The 25,672-nt window shown below is 39.5% G+C and overlaps 1 protein-coding gene across 1 annotated transcript in view; it reads right to left on the bottom strand.

Annotated features, from left to right (window-relative positions):
* LOC122794320 (coxsackievirus and adenovirus receptor homolog) overlaps positions 1–25,672 on the bottom strand; it is a 298,132-nt gene that overhangs the window by 17,986 nt on the left and 254,474 nt on the right. The window contains exon 3 of the mRNA XM_044062619.1: positions 22,943–23,122. Coding sequence (XP_043918554.1) covers positions 22,943–23,122 — 180 coding nt within the window. The remainder of the gene's footprint in view (positions 1–22,942; positions 23,123–25,672) is intronic.

Genomic DNA, 25,672 nt, shown 5'->3' on the forward strand with positions numbered 1-25,672 from the left:
TGGAGGTTGTACCTGTAATAAATCCTTAACCGTTTGCATAGATTTAGCTTTGTCCTCCATTTTCTTTAACACCTCTTCTGCTTTAACACCAAACAAGATATCATGCTGTAATGCTGCATCTAATAATTTTGCTTTGACATGGTCAGGCAGATTTTGTTTCTTTAATCAAGCATGTCTCCTGATGACAGAACCCGTAACAGTGGCCCTGCAGGAGGCCTCCAAAGAATCAAAACCACATTGCAAAGTATGCTTTCCAACTTGCTCAGCTGCATGCAATAAACCCTGCATTTCTTTGTTTTCTGGACCTTCAGAATTTATCAACATTTTCTGTTTAAGTAGTGACATAATATTTTGCTGATATTTGAGCATATGAAACTGACAATTTAAAGCCCTTATAGCCAAGGTAGCAGAAGTGTAAATCTTCTTTCCTCATCTGTCCAATGCCATAGAATCCCTGTCAGAGGGGGTAGGGTTTCTTGCAGTGGATGCCTTGACCTCTTTGTGACCCTGAGAGATAGTTTCTGGGTCAGCAGCAGGGTTTTTGAAAAGGAATTTATGAGAGCCAGGAACCCTATAGTACCTGTCCGGCTTAACAAGAGCTGGAGGTAAGGAGTCAGGGGTCAGACTGGACTCCGAAAATACATCATCTACAATGTCTAACACAGGTGGAATAGCTAGGGGCCTGTGTTGTGGGAGTAAAAGGAAGTCTCTGAGCCTTTTCTTAGATTCTGAATAATCTTGGCTCTCCCAGTGGAAATGTTCCCTCATGGTATGCAAGGTATCCCCAAAAGAGTAATCCTCAGGAGGAGAGGCTGAATGGATAGATTCTTCATCACCAGAATCCTCATAGAGAGGAAGAGAGTATTCCTGATCAGAAGAGGAATCAGATGAAATGGAAACCTGATCTGAAGATTCGTATTCTGTCTCTTGCCTAGGCCTTTTATCAGGAGGGGGATGGTAACCCCTGATCAAAGTAATTAAGTCTTCGGCCATTTTGAACATCTGTTTTTTGGGCATGGAGGCTGTTGTACTTGTTTCTTTATCTTTAAAGGTGCTTTAGTCCTTGCCTTTGTAGCTGGAGTCGTTTTAATGTACAATTGAGTAGGTCTGAAAACACCCTCAGAAGCCGATGCCTGCTCAGCGGCTCCAGATTCATCTGAGGGAATAGTCTCCAAAGGTCCAATACCTTGAGCTTCCAGCGGCCCAGTCGACTCCATGTGGGAGTCTGTAGTGGCCTGCGGGTCCAAAGTAGCAGACATCAGGGGCTGCGAAGGCACCTCACTGCGAACCGGCGAACCGGCGACTGGCTTAGAGGAAGCCTCGTCATCGGTTTTGGACCTCGAATGCCTGTCCTTTTCTTTTTCTTTGCGTTTCTTGTGAATTCTGGTAGTCGGATGGCTATCCAACGGCATTGTATAATTAAATCTTCTGCCAAAATAGTGAAATGCAAAATCGTATCGACGCTTAATAGTGCGTTGGTTAAATCTAGCACAAAACTGACAACTAGCAATGTCGTGGTCAGGGCCTAGGCAAGGAATACAGTAAGAATGAAAGTCCTTATGAGGTATTTGCTTCCCACAAGAAATACAATTATTAACTTTTTCTGACATCGGTCTGGAGCAAGAAAAAAGGTTTCCCCAATGGGGTACTTGGCTTTTAATGAAGACTTCAAATCTGTAATTCGAACATGAAAATCTCAGGAGTTGGCCGACCAGCACTTGCGAACTGCTTCTGCTTCGGGCAATGTGCGGCAAGAAAGACAGAAGAAAATGGCGTCGGCTGCATCTTTTATACCCCTGGCACACTGACGTCAGGGAAGAGGCGACAGCAACCGACGCCGGACCTAGACTTTGGAACTCAGGCGGACTGAGGGTAGCCTGCCAGCAGGATAACCCAAGTGTAATGACTGCAACAGTGAAACACGAAGAACATCACTATTTACACTTTTAGTTTGTCACAGTTATTAGCACTGGCAAACTTTACAGTATTTATTAGCACTGGCAAACTTTACAGTATAGTAAGCTTTCTGTGTCTCCCAAGAAAGAAAACAAGTTACCTTTGCTGTCTCAAGTTTAGGCCATCCTTCATGTATAATAAATAATTCTTTCTAATGTTAGGAAAAGGATTCTACATCATCCTTTACATTTACTTTCTGTAGAAAGGACTTAACCTCAAAATTATATAATCTTGTTGTTGCAGACACCCTGGCAAGATTAGAAACTCTTGCAGCTGGAGTCTGCATTTCCATCACAGATATATATGTTTCCATTCTTGCAATTGTTTTTAAGATATTTATTTTATTTACTTATTTAACATTTGTTTAGCAGGAAAGTCTGACTGGGACAGAGCTCATTTTCATTGGAAGCCTGAGAAGAAATGCTCCAGATGCATGTCTTTGGAATGATTGAGATGATTGAATTTGTTTCCTTTCAAAACTTAACTAAGGCTTCAGTATCTTTCTCCATCTTCCAAGTAAGATGCATAGAAATATAGTTAGGCCATTTGGCATTCTGTGCAGTTCCACATACTGATGTCCCCTTCTACTCAAAAAAGGTAGTTGAAGACCAAAACAGAAACCCTTTGTGTGTGTTAAAAATGTAGCATGCTTTTGCTTTCTACAAATATAATAAGTAATTTGCTGTAGTTCGGTCACCACAAACTGAATGCTTCAGTGCTTCAGCCATGATCATAAATGCAGTTGCAGTATCATCATTCATTTATGAAGTCATGCTTTCCTTGCTTAATTGGGACCTACTGATTGCCATTAACAACTTGCACCTGGAGATGCCTCCCTTTATGCCACCTAGTTACAGCTCTGAAGATACATCACTTGCATCCAAACAATGAACAACCCTCTTGCTGCCACAAGGCTTCCCCTTGTATTATGAGGAAATGGTAGAAAATAATTCAACAATTGTATTCAGTAAATGTATCTCTCATTGTCATAATTTTTTCCATTCTATGGAGAAAGGATATCACAAATAAGCAGATCTAATTGTAAGGTTTCTGGAATAAGAATTTCCTGAAGATCTATTCTCCAGGGTGGGAGGTTGGTGTAATGGTTAAGGTGCTTACCTTAGAAACACAAGGTGCTGGGTTTGATTCTGACATGGGGTAATTGGCTAGGCTTAAAATGGCCAATAAGAACAGTTAACCTAATATGAACCTATGTTCAGATTTTCTGTCTTTTGTATAGTGGTGGTGAATGATTACAAAGTTCAAGATTAATTTTGTAACTATACCATTACTACTTGTTACTATCCATGTCAACACACCCATGTATCAGCTGACCACAGGCGCTTAGTTGGTGGTGGGGGCAGGTAGCCACACATAGTTTTCGGTCTGTGTTCTCATTAGCTTATGATCAGATTTTTCCACTAAATCTTTTCACCATATATGACATATTAGGGCTTCTTGTCCCAGACTTGTGGAATAAAGCAACCCCAGTCATGAAGTTTTTAAATTGTATAGTGATATTTATCGAAGAGAAAATAACAGAATGAAAGCAAAGTTTCTTCACTCTAAATACAAATGAGCACAAGAACATACAGTTGGTTTCAATAACCTTTTAACTCGTATACAAACTGTGGGTTCATTTTGTTCATAACAAGCAAAGAAAATATAGTTCTTGTAACAGTGCCTAGCAGAAAAGTTTAGTTTTTCTTCCAAAGGGCAGAATTGAACATACTTTCCCCATTATATAACAAGTTTAGGCATAGAAATAACAGGCATATTTCCATTCAGCAGTAAATAGAGGGCCGTCTCCCATCAAGCCCATAAGCAGCAACATAAAGCAGGGTCATCAATGATTCAAGAGATGCACTCTAGTTAGTGTTGCTTTCAGTAGCGTCACAGAAACTAATATGTCTCACTTCTAAGGAAAAGTCATTGGACATGATACTACTTTTCTTTTTCAAACGAGGAAATTATTGTTTCTCCAAAATAATGTCCTTCTTCCTCTCAAGTGAAGTATTTTAAAATTTCCCTCTTACTACTGCTTAGCCCTGCTCTAGTTTACCACAAGTATAGCTCAATCATGTCTTAGCTTTTGGATGACATTAACCTTTTCTATTCCAGCAGCCACTTGGTATCTTAGGCCATATGAAATCAAGCCTAAACATAGTAAAGTATACTTACAGTCCTGTCACTGACTAAGCTTTGCATACGAATATTTATAAACATATGTATAGATGTATGCATGCATGTATTTATCTAGAGACACACATACAATTTCTTATTGTGTTTATTGGCATTTTGCTGGCATGGCATGTTGCTGTAAGTTGCAAATCTCTGTAAAAAAATTGTTACACAACTTATTAAATATCTATAACATAATCCTGAATGCATCATTGGAACAATAACAGACTTTGTACGCATTTTTGTTTCTTTCAAAGCCAGAATAAGCCACCTACATGCAGATAATACCTGTTTAGAGCAGAACAGCATTATCTGGAAGCCCTAAGACTTCATAACATGGCCTTGACTGGGCTATTTCGGGAAACTGATGGTCTATCTATGGCATATTACACATGCCCAAAATTGTATTTGCTTCTAGTGCAGAAAACAGAAGTCTCACAGACACTGTAGGACTTTGTGAGTGGAAATGGAAAATGATACTGATGTTGCCTAAGTAAAGACCGCCTGCGACCTCTATCAAAACACAGGCCTGTGAACTACCGGGCTTCTGCAGCCTGATTGTGCACTAGCTGATGGTCATACAGTACAACGACTGGTTGAGCTTGCATATGATGCAGTGCCAGGCAGACTTCACTATTTCTTCCATGGATCTGGTATACATGGTTGTCAATATGCACGACCGTACAGATAAATACCATCATGAAATTATGTCAGCAATATGTGAAATTTGTCTCCTGCTGGTGGACACCTTCTGTGGTTATCTACCTTGTTAGATTTTGAGGAATTTGTCAAGCATGCAGTGGTAATGCATCACCCATGTTGCGATGGGGGGTCCCAAAAAACAGTATACCCAGCAGCAGACGTACTTTAGGTGCAGGGTATATGTTTTTACTTTGTTAATTTGTAAACCAGCTATGTATAAATATCTTTTTAAGAGTGATCTGTGAACACTTTCCCACATGGGTTTGTTCAAAGTTATAAAAGTATATAAATAGAAATGCCCCGAGAGCTTCATGTATCTCTGTTCATGTAAAATTTTGAATTTGATCCTATTATATTTCCATGGATTGGTCATTTCATTAAAATATGACAGGCAAACTGTGTCATCTTTTCTTCTGTTTAGATAGTGAGAATTTAACCTTCCAAAAATCATTTATTTTTTGTTATACTATACTGTTTTCCCACGTGACTGCACTCTGTACTACAGATTCATATGGTAAATAATTCATTGCAGTCAGCACTGAGTGATCTCACCTCAGTATCATTATAGAGTATATAAGATCCCTAATACTGTTCTTGAATTATAATAACACTATCTAGTTGCTTGCATTCACTGTTCTGGCATTATTTTAACAAGGAACTGGCAATGGTGTTGCATTTCCTGATTTATTGTTGAGGACACAACATAGTTAATATGCTCTGTAGGACTTCTTTTTCAAAGAATATAACTATCCAAATAACTACAAGCTCATCTAGGCTTAAATATCACTGTAACTGTGATGTCAGTAGGATAAATCCATACCAGAGGAGTGAGAGGAAGACTACCTGAGAAATTTTAACTTTAGTATCCATGCTGATGAATTAGTTAACCCAAGGAGCCATGGCCACTATTGTTAGTCACCTTATCAACAATCAGAGGAATGTGATTTGTGATTGGTTACAGCTGAGATATGAATAAATATAGCTTTGATGTGTTAAACTCGGACAGCTACTGTGTGAAAGACCATAGTGTTACCTGACCAGATCTCAAAGTGCAGATTTTTCATTCAGAAGTTTCAGCTATGAATCATACAATACTGTGTAACAATGAAGTATATTTAGTTGTTACAGGAATAGAAAAGTAAACAAAAAACATATTTTCAATGCACACTATCAAAAATGTAGTTTGTCTTGTGGTTTACTCTGCAAATGCAGATGCAAAAGTCTATGATTTTTAATATGTTTTAAATAAGTCAGCGTGGTTGTTGAAACACTGGGATGTTGCCAGGGAACAAAGTGACCCTGGAGGAAAAGTGCAAACTGCTCTGTTAGCAGAGAGCACATTACACTTTTATAGACTGCAGATCAATGGATCTGTAGAGGAACAGGTTCAGTCTGAATTTTTATCTCTTTCCCTTGCCACGTCCTTTGCTGATTTTCCAAGAAAATTGTCTGTTGCCTGCTTTGTAAGCATGATAAATGCAAACTCATTTTATGACACATTCTCGAAGCAGATGGAAGCCATTATTAAAAAGGCAGCTTACAGCAGCCATGCTATTACTGTGGCCACACTCCAGCAGTGAAAAATCTAGTTGATGCACTGTAAATATCTTAAAGCAATTAAATTTGATAGATATTAAAGAAGCAGGAATTTGGCAGCTGGTTGTCTCTAAGACTAACATTTTTGCCTCATGGGTTCAGAATTTGAGACTGCCCTCTGGTTGCTGTCTCTGTGGAAAATTTTCCCTGGATCATAATGAGCTTTCTTTGGTGGGTTTTCTGTTTCCTACCTCAAAAACAATGCATCATCTGCCTGCATTCATTCATATCAGTTAAGCCTGAATAATGGTTGAAAAACTAGCAATGGATCTGCTTAAACAGTTATATAAATTAAATATGGTAATAATTTGCAACAAAAATGAATAATTAAACAGGTTAATGATAAATCATGTTCATGTATAACAGCAGATGTGTTATATTATCAATTGCCAATTAATTCTTCATCCACCTTCATTCATTGGCATTTGTTACTGATTCAGTCATGCCAAATGTGTCTACTGCCCTTTAGTACTATTTGATAGATAGCCTAACATCTTAATTTAATGCTTGAATAAAGAATTATTTGGAAGGTCTGCCGAAACTGGATTATGAATGTTCCTCTCAGTCTTTGTTGAAACTGTTTATTACCTAAAAATAGTTTGTTATTAACTATCTTCCTCACTATCTATCTATCCATCTATCTATCTATCCATCTATCTATCCATTTATCTAGATGAAGTATAAAGATCTTTTAATATGTTAATGAACCCTGGAAATTGTAGATGAAGCAATTTAAAACAACATAAATAGGATTTATTCAGATTCATTTAGAAAAGGTAAACTCTTGGCTGGAAGAAAAGCAAATGCAAATTACGTTCAGTTTAGCAATTCATAAGGAAACAGGTTTCTTAATTTCATCTTTATATATTACACTCTGATTGTTTATTGTCATCATAACTGTTATGAAAACAATCAACTCCATTGGCATAGACAGAGACATAGATCAAAAGTCCTAATTATGATGCAGAAAACCCAAGTATGATTAGCATCTTGAGACTGAGCTGGCAGGGAAAGGGAGTTGTGGTGCAATATCACCAACTCATTTCTTTTCTGGGAGGATTATGGCAACATATACTAAGCCAACAGAGTTTCATAGTAGAGACACTGATGGAGACCAGAGACCACATAGAAGCATTGGTTTCTAGCAAAGTGTGTCAGTCATGAGAGGGTAATGATATATTCAGAATTGAGTGACATATCCTTGCTGCTGTTCTAGCATGTTGAATACTGAAGTGTTTTACATGTCACATGCCATAGTATTAGGCTTAAAGTATGAAACCCCCCGGTAGCTGCCAAAAAGCCCCTGACAGCTGGATCTCACTCTTGCTGAAGGAGGTAAAATGGATCAATAGACAAAGGAGGAGGCTAATCTTTAGTAGGCATTGCAGGGGTAAAAAAGGGCAAAAAGAGAACTAATTAGACTCTGTGGTTAGAATTCAAAGGTTGAAAAATCAGCAGAATCTGTTGTTTATCTTTAACACTTGTACCGTTTATGAAATGTAAAAGGACATTTGAGAATCAGCATGGGACCCTACAGCTCAGCAATGTTTGCCGAATCTGTTTTTGATTTATTTATCAAGGACTTGAGACTCTCCTGACACTTGTACATGAAGATTGTTTGAACTGAACCAGCTTCTCTCAAACACAGCATCAACATTATACATCCTAGCAGAAATTCACAGTTCATTCTGAAGGGAAGAGGGACAGAACCTTTATTATGTCTGAACCATCCCAGCTAGGTCATCTGTTGGAGCTGGTGTGGAAGCATGGGCATGCCTATCCTGGAAGCAAGGGGTGACCTGTGCTAAACTATGCCTGAATGATGACCCGTATGGATAGAGCTCATCCTCACCCCACACTGAGGATACCAATTACAGGGGAATGAATGGGTTAAAGTTTGTTTAGGGAACACTTCATGGGGAGCAAGCACAAGGGCAAAGAGCACATGGAGAGAAAAAGTCATATCAATTCTCCTTGAAGCAAACAGTAATACATTACATGATTTACACAACTATTTCCTGCTTACATTCCATTTCTCATATTAACACTTACCAACTTCTTTGGGGAAATCTACACCTTAATAAACTAAAAGTATATTTTCTGGTCACCCCTCTTCTTAAAGCTCTAGGTTTCTCCCTATATATATATATATATATATATATATATATATATATATATATATATATATATATATATATATATATATATATATATATATTAGATAATATTGGTATATATATATATATATATATATATATATATATATATATATATATATATATATATATACTGCCAAATCATACACCAATGCACTGTAAGAACATGTACATAAATGCATGGAACTAGCCATACCCAACAAAACCAAGATGCTCTCCTCCAAAAAAAGGAAGCCAGTCTGGTGGTCCCCTACCATTAATAAACTCTACAACAGCTCAGCAAGCTCCTGCCTGGTGCCCTGCAGAGTTCTACAGCGGCAGAGAGACAAAAGAGAGATTTGGAGTGATTAAGTATCATTTTTTTGCATTTTCTTTCTGCCTTTAGGTAATCCCACCTAAAACACCAATTTTCTAGAGTTTCTTTGATTTAAAAAGTTTGTTTCAACTACATAGTGTACTTATTTTACTGCCTGCACTTTAACAAAGTCATTTTGGGGTTTAAAATACCTGTTTAACTGTTGTAGGCTACACACTCGTGTGATAGCCATTTCTGTGCATTTAAAGTGTTTTTTTGATTGTATCTGCATTTTTTTCTGAAAAACAAAAGAAAAAAAAAATACTTGTTTTCCCAGGTTTCTAAGCTAGTTTAGTTCAGTTTTCAGGTTAGCACTGAATTCAGGGCTGTGTTACAAGTTTCTGTGTTTGCCCATACCTTACTTGGACAGAAGGAAGTTTCTCTGTTCACTTTGAGAGAGGGAGCTTTGAGCAGCCTATCTGTCCCTGGAGGAGTGGTTTCAGTCAAGACATTAATTGTTTATTGGCCATTTTGGGCTAATTTCTATCTCTTTCATTTCCCTGCTATAAAAGCCGCATTTGCAAGGTTTTTGTACTAGTATACAGCTCAGCAAGCTCCTGCCTGGTGCCCTGCATAGTTCTACAGCAGCAGAGAGACAAAATAGAGGCTTTGGAGTAATTAAGTAACATTTTCCTGCATTTTCCTGCTGCCTTTAGATAATTCCCCCTAAAACGCCAGTTTTCTAGAGATTCAGGTGATTTAAAAAGCTTGTTTCAGCTACATATTGTACTTGTTTTACTGCCTGCACTTTAACAAAGTAGTTTTTGTTTTCAAATTACTAGTTTAACTGTTGTAAGCCACACATTCAAGTGTGATAACCATTTCTGTGCATTTAAAGTGTTTTTTTGATTGTATCTGCTTTATTTTCTGAAAAAAAAAAAAAAAAAACAAAACAAAGAAATATACTTATTTTCCTACCTTTCTAAGCTAGTTTAGTCGAGTTTTCAGTTTAGTGCCTGAATTCAGGACTGTGTTACAAGTTTCTGTGTTTGCCCATACCTTACTTGGATAGAAGGAAGATTCTCTATTCGCTGTGAGAGAGGGAGCTTTGAGCAGCCTATCTGTCCCTGGAGGAGTGGTTTCAGCCCAGACATTAGCAGTTTATTGGCCATTTTGGTCTAATTTCTATCTCTTTCATTTCTCTGCTATAAAGCCCACATTTGCAAGGTTTTTGAGCTAGTATACAGCTCAGCAAGCTCCTGCTGTTTCTGTGATTTAAAAAGCTTATTTCAGCTACATATTGTAATTATTTTACTGCCTGCACTTTAACAACTTTATTTCTGTGTTTAAATTACCTGCTTAACTGCTGTAGGCTACACACTCAAGTGTGATAGCCATTTCTGTGCATTTAAAGTGTTTTTTTTTATTGTATCTGCTTTATTTTCTGAAAAAAAATATTTGTTTTCCCGCCTTTCTAAGCTAGTTTAGTCCAGTTTTCAGGTTAGTGCTGAATTCAGTGCTATTACAATTTTCTGTGTTTGCCCATACCTTACTTGGATAGAAGGAAGTTTCTCTGTTCACTGTGAGAGAGGGAGCTTTGAGCAGCCTATCTGTCCCTGGAGGAGTGGTTTCAGCCCGGAAATTAGTAGTTTATTAGCCATTTTGGGCTAATTTCTATCTCTTTCATTTCCCTGCTATAAAACCTGCATTTGCGCGGTTTTGCATGCCAGGTAGCACCGGTTAGCTAGAGTATAACTATTCCCGGTTCCACAAAGTTTGCTCTTCAATTTTTCCCTTGGAACTAGACAAACTTTCAACTTAAGCACTCAAATCATTCACTTCTCATCCCTGTACTTGCTCAAAACTCATAGCAAGCACTAATCCACCTTAGCACTAAACCCCTCTATACTGTAGAGAAGGACAAGGCTCTGTATTCAACCTTACCAACCAATCAGTAAAGCAGTTCATTGCACTTATCCAGGCATGTCCAAAGGGCAGTTTCAGGTGTACTCTCCAGTCCAACTGGTGAATCTGGGCATTTTGAGGCAATGTTATAATTGTCTCATGTACACAGACAACCCACTCCTCCTTCCACCAAACACTAATACATGCGAGAGATGCAATTATACAGCCAAACTGGAGGCTAAGCTCTCTCAACTGAAGACTGGGCCAAGCAGTCAAGAGGAGAGGGGAATTACTTGCATCACACCTCCAGTCTCACATAGACGTATGAAACCAGCACTGGCAAAAAACACACATAAATACACAAAAACATACTCGGAGGCTCTAAATAAAAATCTGCAAAAGTAACATTGACCTCCAAAGCAGACATCCAAGCAACCTCCACCCCCCAACACAAACCATGAAACACATACTTCACAAAACCAGTGGGCCACACAATCACGGGCCTTAAGGCAAAATAACATACCCAACACACTAGTAATAGGTGACTCTATAGTCAGGCACACTGATGTCCCACTCACTAGGCTGAACAAGGAGAAGGCTTCTGTTAGTTGCCTGTTGGGTGCCAGGATCCACCACATAACACAAGCACTCAGGTCACTCGAGAACAAGTACAAATATGACTCTGTCATTGTCCATGTTGGTATGAATGACCTGAGCCGTACCTCTCTGGACTACATGAAAAGAGACATGGAGGAGCTCTCTGATCATGTAGCCCAGGCTGGTATGACCCTGACCCTGAGTAGCATCCTGCCCTCACTAAGAAGGATATCATGGTATAGAGAAAAAAATTATCAATTTCAACAATTGGTTAAGCTTCTGTTATCATTCAAACAGGATCCAGTGTCTGTCAGCCTGGGATGACATGCTCGACAAGCCACGCTGCTTTGATAATAACGACTTGCACCTGTCACCCTTAGGCCTTCGAATACTGGCCAAGGCTCTTGCCATCCCCATAGTGTCTTTTTTAGGCAAGGCTCAAAAGACAAACCCACTGCCATAAATAGCACAAGTAACAAAAAACTGAGGGTAATGCTGCTCAATGCCAGAAGTCTAAACCTCAAAATGCATGCATTCGAGGCACTCCTCAGTATGGAGAAAATCGATATATGTGCAGTAACAGAAACCTGGTTTAAGGCTCCAGAGAGCACCCCAGCACTAGCAGGCTACAACTCATACCATACAGTTTGGCCACAAAACCCGGACCGAAATACAAAAGGCGGGGAAGTATCCATATTCATCAAGGATACCCACACCTCCAGGTTAGTGGCACAGCACGATGCTTCAGAGATCATCCATGTGCAACTAACAACAGGCAAAACTACTATTCAAATTATAGCTTACTACAGATCACCCACCATGTCCCAGGACCCCACTCTGCATTCCTGGAAACACTGGGAAACATAAAGGTCCTACCAAACATCCTGATATTGGGTGACTTCAATTATCCAAACATTAACTGGGAGAACTACTCAAGTACGAACTCCCTGGCCCAACATTTCCTAGAATTTATAAACTCAAATGCCCTGGATCAACTGGTTAACACCCCCACCAGAGGTGACAACATATTGGACCTGGTCATCACCAACATGGGCAACCAGTTATCCACACCGGAGGTCAACCCATCGCTGGTTAGATCTGACCATAAACTAATCACGCTGGATATCCACATTCCGCCACCACCCCTGGTCAAAGAAACCACCGTGAAAAACTTTTCAAAAGCAAACTTCACGTTACTTAACACCAAGGTGGGAAGTTTCAAAGCCCCCATGCTAAAGGATAATGCTGTCCAAGCTGCAAAATCCTTTACTAATGCACTCTATGGGCACCTACAAGAATGCATGGATCGTGCTAACCCAAACAAAACAAAGACTCACTCCTCCAAGAAAAGGAAACCAGTCTGGTGGACCCCTGCCATAAACAAGCTATACAATAGAAGGAGGAAACTAGTACAGAAAAGAGTAAAATACCAAGGAGGGAAAACATCCCTGATCAGTATCAGCAAGAAACTACATTCCCTCATAAAATCATCCAAGGCTAGCTTCGAAAGAAAATTTGCCATGGACTCCGAAGTTAACCACAAGGCATTCTTTAGCTATGTCAAGAATCTAACTTGCAATTCTAAGACCTGCTTGCAGTTAGTGCAGAATGGCACAAAATACACTGAACTGATCAATATAGCCAACATCCTGGCAGACAGGTTCAGTGCAAACTTCACCCCCCCTCTCACCCCCAAAAGGGCCCACAACTATACTAGAAGAATGTAGTGCCCCTGAAATCACAGACACTCAGGTTAAAACAGCCCTCTCCAATGCCAAAAACACAGCATCAATGGGACCGGATGGTGTCCCAGGCTGCGTCCTACACGATCTCAAAGATAAACTAACCCCTCACCTAAACACACTGTTTAAACTCAGCCTCTCCACAGGCTACATGCCACAGAGTGGTGCACAGCAATGGTTATTCTGCTCCACAAAGGTGGAGCCACAACGGACCCCTGGAACTATCATCCTATAAGCCTGACTAGCTTGGTCTGCAAAGCTATGGAGCACATCACCATTAACAGAGACACTGGAAACCTCCAAACACTGGACCCAACCCAGTTCTGCTTTGTTAAGGGCAGATCATGCCTCCTAAACCTGGTGAACTTCTTTGAGATAATTATCAAGGCTATAGATGAGGGAAAGGAGGTCAAGACAGCCTACCTAGACCTTGCAAAGGCCTTCAACACCATTCCCCACTCAGGTATTATAGACAAGCTCACCAGCCTGAACATAAACCCCTATGTCATGAGATGGGTTGCCAAATGGCTCACGGACAGAACCCACATGGTAAGAGTTGCAGGAGCTAGGTCTGACTCTAAACCGGTTACAAGTGGCATTCCCCAGGGCTCAGTCCTAGGGTCCCTCCTGTTTGGCATATACTTTTCAGAGGTACAGGCAAGCACAGGAGGACTTTGACTCACCAAGTTCGCAGACAACTGCAAACTACGGGCTATAACTGACTCTCCAGCTGACACAGACATCCTCCAAAAGGGTCTCACTGAGACAGATACCTGGTGTCAAAACCATGATCTCAAGCTAAATGCCAAAAAGTGTATAGTCATCCCCTTTGGAAAAAAACAAGTACCCACAAACTACCACATAGGTGGTAGCCCCCTAAATACGGAAGACGTAATAAGGGATCTCAGGACCCAAGAAGACAGTAACCTCTCCTTTGATAATCACATTGCCAAAGTGGTTAAAAAATCCTTCTATGTGGCCCACCTAATCACAAAAGGGTTTCCATCCAGATCAAAAGAGGTCATTGGGCCCCTCTACGCATCACTCATCAGACACATCATAGAGTACAATGCCCCATTTGGGATGTACCTTACAAGACAGCTGCAACAACTGGAAAGACCACAGAAGTTCCTCACCAAGAGAATCACTGGCCTCAAGCAGGTGCCCTATGCAGCTCGACTGAAGAAACTCCAGCTGTACTCGTTTGCATACTGCCTACTCAGAGGTGATCTCTGCCTGACATACAAGGCCATATCCATCCCAGAATTGATGGACATGCTCCACCTAAAGAAAACCATATCCCCTCGAGCCACATGCTCCAGGGATCTAAACCTCACCACAACAATAAATAGCACATGCTGGAGGGATAGATTCCTGTCCCAGAGACTTCCCATGCACTGGAACAAGATTCCAGTCTACATTAGGCAGAGCTCCTCACTAACCCTCTTCAACAGAAACCTTGATGAGTGGATGGGAAACACAAAGTTTACCCCAGGGATCACTTCAATGGCGCTGCTGGACAGAGGCACAGGGAACTAATCTAAGGGGGTGGCGAAAGCCAACACATTCCAGTTAGGCTTATAAATGCCTTTGGGCAGATAGCCTAATACCTACCTATGAACCTATGAACAGAAGGAAGAAACTGTTACAGAAAAAAGTGAAGTCCCAAGACTGGAAAAATCCCCTTATTAGCCTCAAAAAAAAGTTGAGATCCCTCATAAAACCTCCAAAGCCAGCTATAAATGCAGAATTGCAGCAGGCACTAAAAGCAACCACAAAGCCTTCTATAGTTATAGCAAGAATCTCCATGACAATACCCAAATTTGCTCTGAGTTACTTCACAATGGTACCTCCTATACTGAGCCACCAGATATTGCCAAAATACTGTCTGACAGTGTCAGCTTTACCCCTCTCTCCTTCAAAAGGACTGATCTGAATACCAGAAGAATGCCAGGCACCCAGCATTACTGCAGCACAGGTTAAAGCTGCATTGTCTAAGGCCAAGAATACAGATTCTATGGGACCAGACAATATCCCTGGCTGTGTTCTACATAAATTACAAAGTGAACTGGCACCACAACTGTGTGCTCTGTTTACTCACAGCCTCACCTTAGGCTTTATCCCCTACCATATGGCACACTCCTACAGTCATCCCTCTCCATAAAGGGGGAGCACCTACAGACCCTGGGAATTATTTCTCCATTAGCCTGATGAGTCTGATATGTAAAGCTATGGAGCACATCATCATGGACCTAATTAACAAGGATATAGTGAATCTCCAAACTCTAGATCACATGCAATTTGGTTTTGTGAAAGGTAGATCATGCCTGCTCAAACTTCTTTGAGTCGATCACCAGAGCAGTAGATGAAGGTAGGATACAGCCTACCTCGATCTGGTCAAGGCCTTTGATACCATTCCTCACTCAGGAATTATTGATAAATTCAGCAAACTAGGCATCAACCCCTATATCATTAGGTGGGTTGCAAATTGTCTCACAGATAGAACCCACAGTTTGAAAGTAGCAGACTCCAAGTCAGACTGTTGACCAGTCACGAGTGGAGTCCCACAGGGATCGGTGCTGGGTCCTCTCCTGTTTGGCATCTACTTCTCAGAAGTCCAGGCCAACACAGAGGGACTCTGGCTGACCACATTCACAGATGACTACAAGCTGGGAGCCATTATTAACTCCCTAAGTGATGCAGACATCCTACAGAAAGGCCTCACTGAGATCAACGACTGGTGGCAAAACCATGGCCTTACACTTAATGCCAAAAATGCATCATCATCCCTTTTGGGAAAAACTCACTTCCCACTAATTACCATATTGATGGGAGCCCATTGAACACTGAAGGCTTTATAAGAGATCTGGGGACACAGGTTGGCAGCAACCTCTCCTTCGACCACCACATTGCCACTGTGGTCAGATAGCCCTTCTATGTGGCACATCTCATTACCAAGGAGTTTGCATGCAGGAAGAAAGAGGTCATCATTTCTCTTTACTCTTCCTTCATTAGACCAGTCATAGAGTATAATGCCCCATTTGGAATGTACCTCACTAGACATGTGCAACAGCTGGAGAGGCCACAAAAGTACCTCACAAAGAGGATCCTAGGCCTTAAACACATGTCCTACATGGGCAGACTCAAAAAAACTCCAGCTATTCATTTCTCTGTCTCGTATTGTCTACTAAGAGGCAAACTCTGCTTGACTTACAAAGCCATGTCTGACCCAGTTCTGTTAGAAATGCTACATCTAAAGAAATCCCAAACCCTCCACACCACACGCTCCAGAGACCCCAACCTCATTACCACAATCAAAAGAACATGCTTGAGGGACAGGTTCGTAACTCAGAGACTACCCGTGCTCTGGAATAGACTTCCCATGCATGTCAAGCAGAGCACCTCACTAGCCCGCTTCAAGCAAAATCTTGATGAGTGGATGGGAAATAGAAAGTTCACCCCAGGGATCACTGTAGTGGCTTTACTTGACAGAGGCACCGGGAACTAACTACGGGTGGCACAATTCCAGGGCACTTCTATGGGCTAGGCTTGTAAAGGCCCCAGGGCCATTAGCCTAGTACTCACCTATGAACTTATGAATATATACATATATATATATGACACAGTTAGGAAAATAGGCAAGCCTTCTCAAAGGTCTTCTAAATCACATGCCTAGTAACTGCGTTTTTTATTATAATTTTTTTTTTTAGTCTAGTAACTGCTTTTGAATGTTTTAAGCCACAAGTTTTAGTTATAAGAAAAAAGACATTTCAGAAACCAAAGAATCAATATAAGGTCACAAGGCACTTTTCAAATGATAAAAAAGCAACACTAAGAAATGCCTGTTAAAGCTGAAATGAGTCACGTGACATTAGCAATGCACTAAGGACCTTTTTTTAATTTTTTTTTTTTTTGCTTTCTATATAAGATCTTTTTCCTCCACCCAATTGGCCCATTCATTCCAGCAGTACTGGAATTCACTGACTAAACAAAAAAAACATACGGCACATTTATTCCTGTTCATAAATCTCTATCTGCTTTTCATTCCCAGGCAAAAGTCAAATAGTATGAGTGAGCCAACTTGGCTGGTCCTCTGAGGCAGCCTGTACGTTTCCCTTGATAACACACTCGTAATGGCTCATCTGAGGCTGCAGCATCTGACTTTAAAATGGAATTGTGCCTCCGTATGCTATTTTCCCCTAAACTGCATAGTGCAAATTCATTAAATGCAGCTATAAACCTATGGCATAGTCAGGACCTTCTTTTTTTATCCCACATAATCATATTATCTATGGACTGGTTCTAAAGATAAGCTCTCATTAAGTTCTGGTTACTTCTTTGAGTCCAATAAAACGGTCCATGTTCATTAATTCAGTTCAGTATAAACTGACAAAATCTCCACCCCTAACACTTTCTTTAAGGGTATATAAAATCTAAAATTTAAAATAGTGTTTTATACAGTTTGCAGCAATGCATTGCAAAGAGCATGCATCATACCATTACTCTGGAAATCTGATAATAGTTCAGTGTGTGTTTTTTTTTTTTTTTTGAACATGCTATAGCGCTTATTGAAATAAAAAAATGCACCTAAAACATATGGCTACGGAAATAACACTATACTGCAATCAGCATAGGAATTCCATTTACATGTTCTGCTGCTAAATGGATATATGAAAGTGACCCTTCTATTAATGCATTTTTAGCACAAATTGTTAAACACTGATATTTCTCTTTTCTTTGTAGTTCTAAATGGACTAGATGTGTTAAAAAACACAGAAGCCCTTTCAGGCTGAGTAAGGAAGGACAACCACCAGCTGTACTAGCAATGTCATTAAGGACAAATAAAATGTTCTAGTTTCTCACAATACTGCTAGCTATAACTCTATGCCCTCTGTCAAATATAATTGGGTAACGTGGTTCAGCCGGCAGCAGCTTAGCAACTGGGACGGACTTGCAGCCTGCCTCATGAAATAGTTCCGTCCTGTGTCTGTGAAGTTGAAATACCTGCAATTTAGCTTCTGGAACCTCTGCGGCATTATAGCTTCAGCTGACTTAATAGCCTCATTGCAAAATTAATTATTATTTTTTTCTTTTAACTTTATAAAGTACTGCCTCAGATGAGTGTACATTTTAAGCTTCTGTATCTTTTGTTTATATGCTCATAAACAATCTCAGTCATCAGTTAGCAAATAATCAAACAAATAAGCCAAATAGTTTCTTCTTGATTATTGTTTCTACTTTTACTAATAGCAGACTTTGGCATTCTTTATTTACAAAGAACTCTGACACATACTTTTACCTGCAAGTAGTGTGTTAACTTAACTGCTGTGATTGTGTGAGAGTATGTATGTCTGTGCGTGTGTGTGTGTGTGTGTGTGTGTGTGTGTGTGTGTGTGTGTGTGTGTGTGTGTGTGTGAATTTTAAGTGTATGTTTTTCTATTTGTGTACATATTTGATTAATTCCTAAATTTTCAGGTGTTTTCCTGCCTCCTCAATTCCACATTTATAATTGCAACCAAGTTTCTACCTCTGGCTTTTTAGCTATAAAATGGTTCATTTTATCTTTATAAGAACATAAAAACTTTGTACTAGCTGATTCAGTTAGATGCAGTATAGCAGCTTATTCATGCATATTTCATTTGGCTGTGTGAATGTAGTAATTAATGAAAGAAGAAGGCAGAAATGATAGTGACCGACTCAAATGCAGAGATTATAGGCTGTACAACATAAAAGCAGCACAATGGCAGTGATAAGGTCTCTGCCTCTCGGCTTCAAGGGTTTGATAGTCAGTCCTGACTTCCAATCACAATGATTGGACTAGGCATCCCCCACCCACCCACCCGCCATGTCTATATAAGTTTTCTGCAAACATTCTGGTTTCCACCTACTTCTTAAACTCATACAAGTGAACTTGCTGCACTAAAATGTCTACATACTGTAGTTATTTTTGTTGTCCCCCACCCCACCTCCCAAATGCATGCTGTAGTTGTCTTACTTAACTGAATTGGCCATGTACACACACACACACACACACACACACACACACACACACACACACACACACACACACACACACACACACACACACACACACACACAAATAAATAGACAGACAGATAAGAGGTAGACAGATGAACAGACAGAAGTATTATATTTACTATATACCTCTATCCCTGGAACCTGTGTCATAGGTTCATAGCTTCATAGGTGTTTACTCGGCTAATGACCACAAGGGACTTTTTAAGTCTAGCCATGCATCACAAATCTCTGGTACCTTTCATAAGTGTAAGTAGGGGGTTGGGAGATTAAACATTTACAAGTTGTCTGTGTCCATTAGAGACACAGGTGCCAAACCAGGAATGAATTTCCTGTTCCCCATCCAATTGTCCAAGTTACACTTGAATTTGGTTAGGGAGGAACTCACATTGATGGAGAGCCTGTTCAGAGACAGGATAGTCTCTCTGGGATACATACCTATCTCTCCAGCAGGTCCTATTTATATCACAGGCAAGGTTTAAGTCTGTAGAACAGGTAATTCTGATGCTGTTTGTTTTGTGGATATGCAGGAGGTCCATCAGGGTCGGGTCTGACAATGCCTTGTATGCCAGACATAGATGTCCCCTCAACAGCCTGTGGGAGACAGAATATAGTGATACGGCCTTGAGGCAGTCTACGTAGGACATTTTACTTATGCCCTGTATTCTTTTAGTGAGGAACCCCCGTGGATGTTCCAATTTTTGGATATGCCCCTGGTTAGGTACATACCAAAGCAGACAATGTACTCAGTGATAGGTCTGATGAATGCTGAATAAAGTGGAACAATGACTTTCTTAGACCTAGATGCCATACCTTTGTTTATAAGCTGTGCAATATAGAATAATTTCCTCACTACTGTAGACATGTGATGGGGAAAGGCTAGATTACTGTCTATGTGAGTCTCCAAGTCACTGACTACGGGGTCAACTCTAAGTGTGTGTTGTCGATATGATAGTTACCAGGGGTCGATGACTTCCTGAAGGATACTGTTATGCATTTCTTGGCATTTAGTTTTAGTTTATGGCACTGACACCAGTTATTTGTTTGTGTCAGCCCTTCTTGGGGAACATTTGTGTCAGTATAGGATTCAGTGACAACTCCTAATTTGCAGTCATTTGCAAATTTAGTCAGCCAGAGACCACTGACATTGGCCTTGACTTCAGAGAAGTAAATGGCAAAAAGGAGCAGTCCCAGGGCCGATCCCTGAGGGACTCCACTTGTGATTGGCCTATTTGAAGAGGTGGAAATCCCCATTCTAACTTCCTGGGTCCTCTGAGCCAGTTGGCTATCCACCAGGTGACATATGGGTTTGTACCAATCCTCCTGAATTTGTCAACAATGCCCAAGTGGGGTACTCTGTCAAATGCCTTGGCTTTGTCAACGTAGGCAGTGTGGACCATTCTGCCCTCATCCATTGCCTTGGTGACTTTCTCAAAGAACTCTACCCGGCTGAGTAGGCATGACCTGCCCTTGATGAAACCAAACTGGGTTGGGTCCAGTATCTTGAGGTTTACTATATCATCATTGATATTTTCCATGATAATTCTTTCTATTCCTTTGCATATGACTAGTGAGACTTTTGGTTCTGTAGTTTCCAGGGTCTGTAGATGGCCCACATTTGTGCAGAGGGATGACTGTTGCTGTTCTTCATTCATGAGGCACAAATCCTATTTGGAGGCTACAGTTAAATACCAGTTCCAGCAAGCCTGATAGTCATTTATCATGCTGTTTAGAAGGCATCCTGGGATATTTTCTGGGCCCATTAATGTAGTATTCTTGGCCTTAGAGAAACCATTAAGGACCTGTTCCATAGTAATGTCATGAGGAGTCATATTTGATGGTATTTCCTGAGGGAAGGTTGAGGGGGAGAGAGGGTAAAGTTGGAGCTGAATTTATTGGCCAGGAGCTTTGCTATATTTTCTGGCTCAGTACAGGTGGCTCCATTTACAGTGAGCTCTGCACACAATTGTGTATTGCCTTTGAGGTCATGGACATAGCTAAAAAATGACTTATGGTTGCCCTTGACATGGGAGGCCAAATTTACCTCATATTTGGCTTTGATAGACTTTATTTGCCCTCTGAGTGGTTTGTTTAGTTTGATGGCAGTACTTTTATCCTGCCGGGTGCTGCACCTCTTAGTTTTTCCCATGATTTTTATTCCTTCTGTTACACAGCCTGTTGATGTTGTGATTCCACCAGGTTGGCTTGTTTTTTTGTGTTAGTTCTGCACTTCTTCCCGGTGGGTACAGCTGCCTTTATGCAGCTGTTAACATGCTTGTATAGGGTTTCTGTGAACAGTTCTGCATAGGCAGCAGTGTTCTCAGGGTTTATGGGGACTTGAAATGTTGCCATGTTATCACATTATAACACGAACTTAGTCATAGAGTCATTCCTGAATATTCCAGATTTAGCTGGGGGTCCAAGTTTTATTTTTACTTCAAAGGAGACCGTTTTATGGTCTGATTTTACCAGGGAAGATATGACACTAAGAGGGTGTGCAGCACTCTCTCATATTAGTGAGGACCAGATCCAGTATGGTTGCATCCTTGGTCCATGTATTCGCAACCTGGTCCAAGGAGTTTGTATTTACAAAATCCAGGAACCTCTCTGCCTGTACGTTTGATGTTGTATAGCATTCCAGGTTAATAGTGTGGTAATTAAAGTTTCCCATGAATATGGTGTTGGGTTGGATGGGGAGTGTTTCCAATAAGTTTAAATACATAGTATGGGTTTATTGGGTCATAGAGGGTGACCTATAGCTTGCAAGGAAATGGTATTGGATTTTGCCTGTGGTGATTTGAAAATAGAGCAGCTCAAGTGCATTATCCTGTTTGACCAGCCTTGAGGTATATTTATTTTTAATGCAAATCGAGACATCTGCAACTTTATTTCCTGTCTGTGTAGTAGCTGGTCTAAATGTGTGGAAGGCATTATATTTTACTGTCGGTGTACTCTCCATAGATTTAAACCATGTCTCAGTGATCGCACAGATGTCAGCATTCTCTAGGGTGACTAGAGCTTCTAGAGAGTGGAGTTTTTTGCTTAGACTCGTAGCAATACCTTAAGATTTTCTTGGTTTTGATTTGCTATGTCAGAAGTACTTTCAGTTTAACATTGCCTAAAAAAAAGGCAGTAAGGGGGAAGACAGTTTTAACTAATATTCAAAAGCCTAGAGCAGAGAGGTACAGACCACCCCTGGCAAAGCAACATGGTCTGTTGACCATCTCCTTCCATGCTGACAAATATTGCACCCCCTTAGAATGACACCAGAAACTAAGCCAATTATTAAGGTCAGTCATCTTTTGTTTAGGTAGAAGTTAAAATTCTGCTCAGTGAATAAAATGAATGAATAAAATGTTACTTTCATATTATATCCTGTGAAGTAAAATGAAAGTAAGCTGCTTGTATAACAAAGGGGTTACGAGTGGGTCATAGTATAAACTGCTTGCAGAATTCACACATTATGATTGTTTGTTCATAGTAAGATTATTTAAGATCTTGTAACATAACATACAAAGCATAAGGATATTATTCTATTTTCTGATGGAAATAAAACCAATTTATTTACTAGCAAAGAAATGTTTCTACTTCATGTGGTGGATAGGTCAAGCCTCACAGCTCCTGCTTAAACTTTACATATCCACCTAAGAACATAGGAGTATGTCTGCTGTGTGACATTATGTTCCAATTGCTTTCTATTTAAGGTACACATTTGTATATGTCCTGTTTATTTGAACTAATTAGTCTGACAAGTTCCGCTGATACATTTTACTTACGTTTTCGATAAAGCACATAACCCGTTGTTATAAGACCAAATATTAATAGGAAAACAACAGCAGTAATTAGGCCATAAGAATATCTTGGTGGTACATATTCATCAATTAGCTTTTCTGATGATGCTGGTAGTACTGGTGATGGTAAACTACTTTTGTTTTTCCTGCAAGCATCTTCTTTATCTAGGAACAAAGAAGAAATAGAAATTAATGTTAATTAAATCATATATGGGTCATAACATATACCATAATCTCTTCACCCTCAGAAATTAGTTGTATTTAATAAAGTCTAATTGCAGCATCTTAGTTTATATGGTTATTTAATTTTACAGGCAATACAGCAGCTGATGTGGTTGATTCAGTGTCTAGCAAAATGTGAACAAATCCAGTATAGTGCTGTATCTCAAAAATAAAAAAAGACAAGATGTAACCATCAACGTCTACAGAAGCATAACAGATGGAGTTTATAAGGAAAATCTGACAATATGCTGGAAACTTCAAGTTTATTATACTGGTTGTTTAATGAGCACTTATTGTAAAACATCAACATACATGAAAGTGATGAACACCACAAAAAGCACGGCAGTGGGAATAGGCAAACACAAAGTGCACCGATAAATAAACTACTTTATTATAAGCGCTTTCATTTAGTGTATTCACCAAACTTCATCAGACATGAAACAAAACCAAACTGGCCCTTTTATATTACATCCACAAATAGTAAAAAATCCAGCAGCCAATGGGAAAGAACAATTCAATTAAAAGTAAGCACTGAAATTCTATTAACTCATTAAATACCATCCAACTAAAAATATATACAATTACAATAAAAATGCATATACAATAAAAATATATGTATACCAAATATAAAATATAAACAAAATACACTATGAAATTACCTATCAAAAGCTTTTAATTTAAAAAAACTAGTAACAGAAATAATATCATTGAGGCTAGGTGGGAAGGTGGCATTTAAAAAAAATCTGCCACCATGTTTCCTTTTGTTCCATGGCCCACCCCAGGGATCCTATTTGTGGTGTTCTTTGTTTTATTAGTTCTGTGTTTTTTAATCTATACATGAAAGTAAACCAAATGTCTAATCAAAGGTACAAATATAGTTACACAATCAAGCGCCTATATTCAGAGAAGAAACATTTATAATTTTATCAGATGCCAAAGGGTACTAGACTCAGACTAGTCCAAACAGTACATCCAAAGACCCACATACAATCCAAAATCCATACAGAACCTCAAAGGACAAAAGAACAATAAGGCACTGTGAAACCTATAGTGAAATGTGTAATAATTCCAGAACACAAACTAAAACCCTTGCAAAACCTCTATAGTGAATAATCATGAAAATCCAAGTTAAAAAAAACAGTATTGCTGTAATAGTTAAAATCTGAGTACAACAACAAAGAAGATTCTTGGGACCATAAAGAACATCCATTGTAGCAGTGTAATTTCAATAAAGTAGCAAATTTCAGACACAGGACCACTCAGAATGCCAACTTCAGCAATGTGATTAAAACAAAATAGGGGATCTCAGGCCACACATCTCAACTTTTTTGCACAAGGAATCTGGATAAAGCCTAAATAATGGGGGTGGGGTGGGGGAGCAATGACCTAAAATAAGGGCAGATTTTTAAATATCGCTCTTATAAATGTAGATAGTTGCTAAAAATAGAAGAATTTGTATTAGCAAGCATTTTCTGAAGGATAAGACGTTTAAAACTCAAATGCATGTCATTATTTAGTGACTTTAGTCCTCAGTGATTTGCCAGAAAAACACAAGTTTTATGAGGAACAGACCAAAAGTATGAGGTAAAAATTTGGACATTCTGAAAAAATCTGGACAGCTGAAAGGTCTGCTTCAGGCAGTTAATTTGACATCCAACATGAATTCCCAAGCAATAGATTTTTTGGTCTGTAAAACATTCACTGATGTCTGTTCAATCAACCAGGTTAATCTCCACTTAACCATCAAAACCACAAAGGCATATCTCAGAAAACTGAGATCTGTCTCATCTGTTGCCCTCTTGGAGGAAACAATGAAAACATATTTATTTATTTATTCGTTTATTTCATTTTTCAGACTTACTCATATACATATATGTATGTATGTATGTATAAATATATATATATATATATATATATATATATATATATATATATATATATATATATATATATATATATAGGTCTACTTCAGAAGACTGAAAAACCAAAAGACTGAAAATTCAAAATACTGAATGATGGAATTTGCTCCTTCTCCACAGTTGTCCAGTCTTGGAGTTGAAACATATAGTTAGCAGGGGGTGTGGGAGCACAGCCCCCACACATGAGGGGTGCAGGGGGGCTTGCCCCCTGCATTAAAATGTGTTCAGTGTGGTCAGTCTTCTGAAGTAGACCCATACGTATAAATATATATCATACTGCTGGGACTGCCTATAACCCAGCTACCCTATATGTGTTATGTATTTATTTATTGATTTTTTACCAAGGAGTTTGAAAAGTTTATGGAGCATCCTAAGAATATGAGCAAAATAAACAAATCATTCAAAGAGGAGAAAACAAGTTATGGGAGGGACTATAATGTTGATATCTGGAAAATATAATGAGAGAATTGTTTTACTTACCCCAGGATTCAATAAAGCCTACGCAGTCATTTTCACCATGTGCATGTTGGACCAAGATATGCACATGGGCGCTGAAAGTTTTAGACTCAGTAAA

Source organism: Protopterus annectens, chromosome 2.part1 (genome assembly GCF_019279795.1).
Source record: "Protopterus annectens isolate FY-2018-M chromosome 2.part1, PAN1.0, whole genome shotgun sequence".
Classification (NCBI taxonomy): Eukaryota; Metazoa; Chordata; order Ceratodontiformes; family Protopteridae; genus Protopterus; species Protopterus annectens.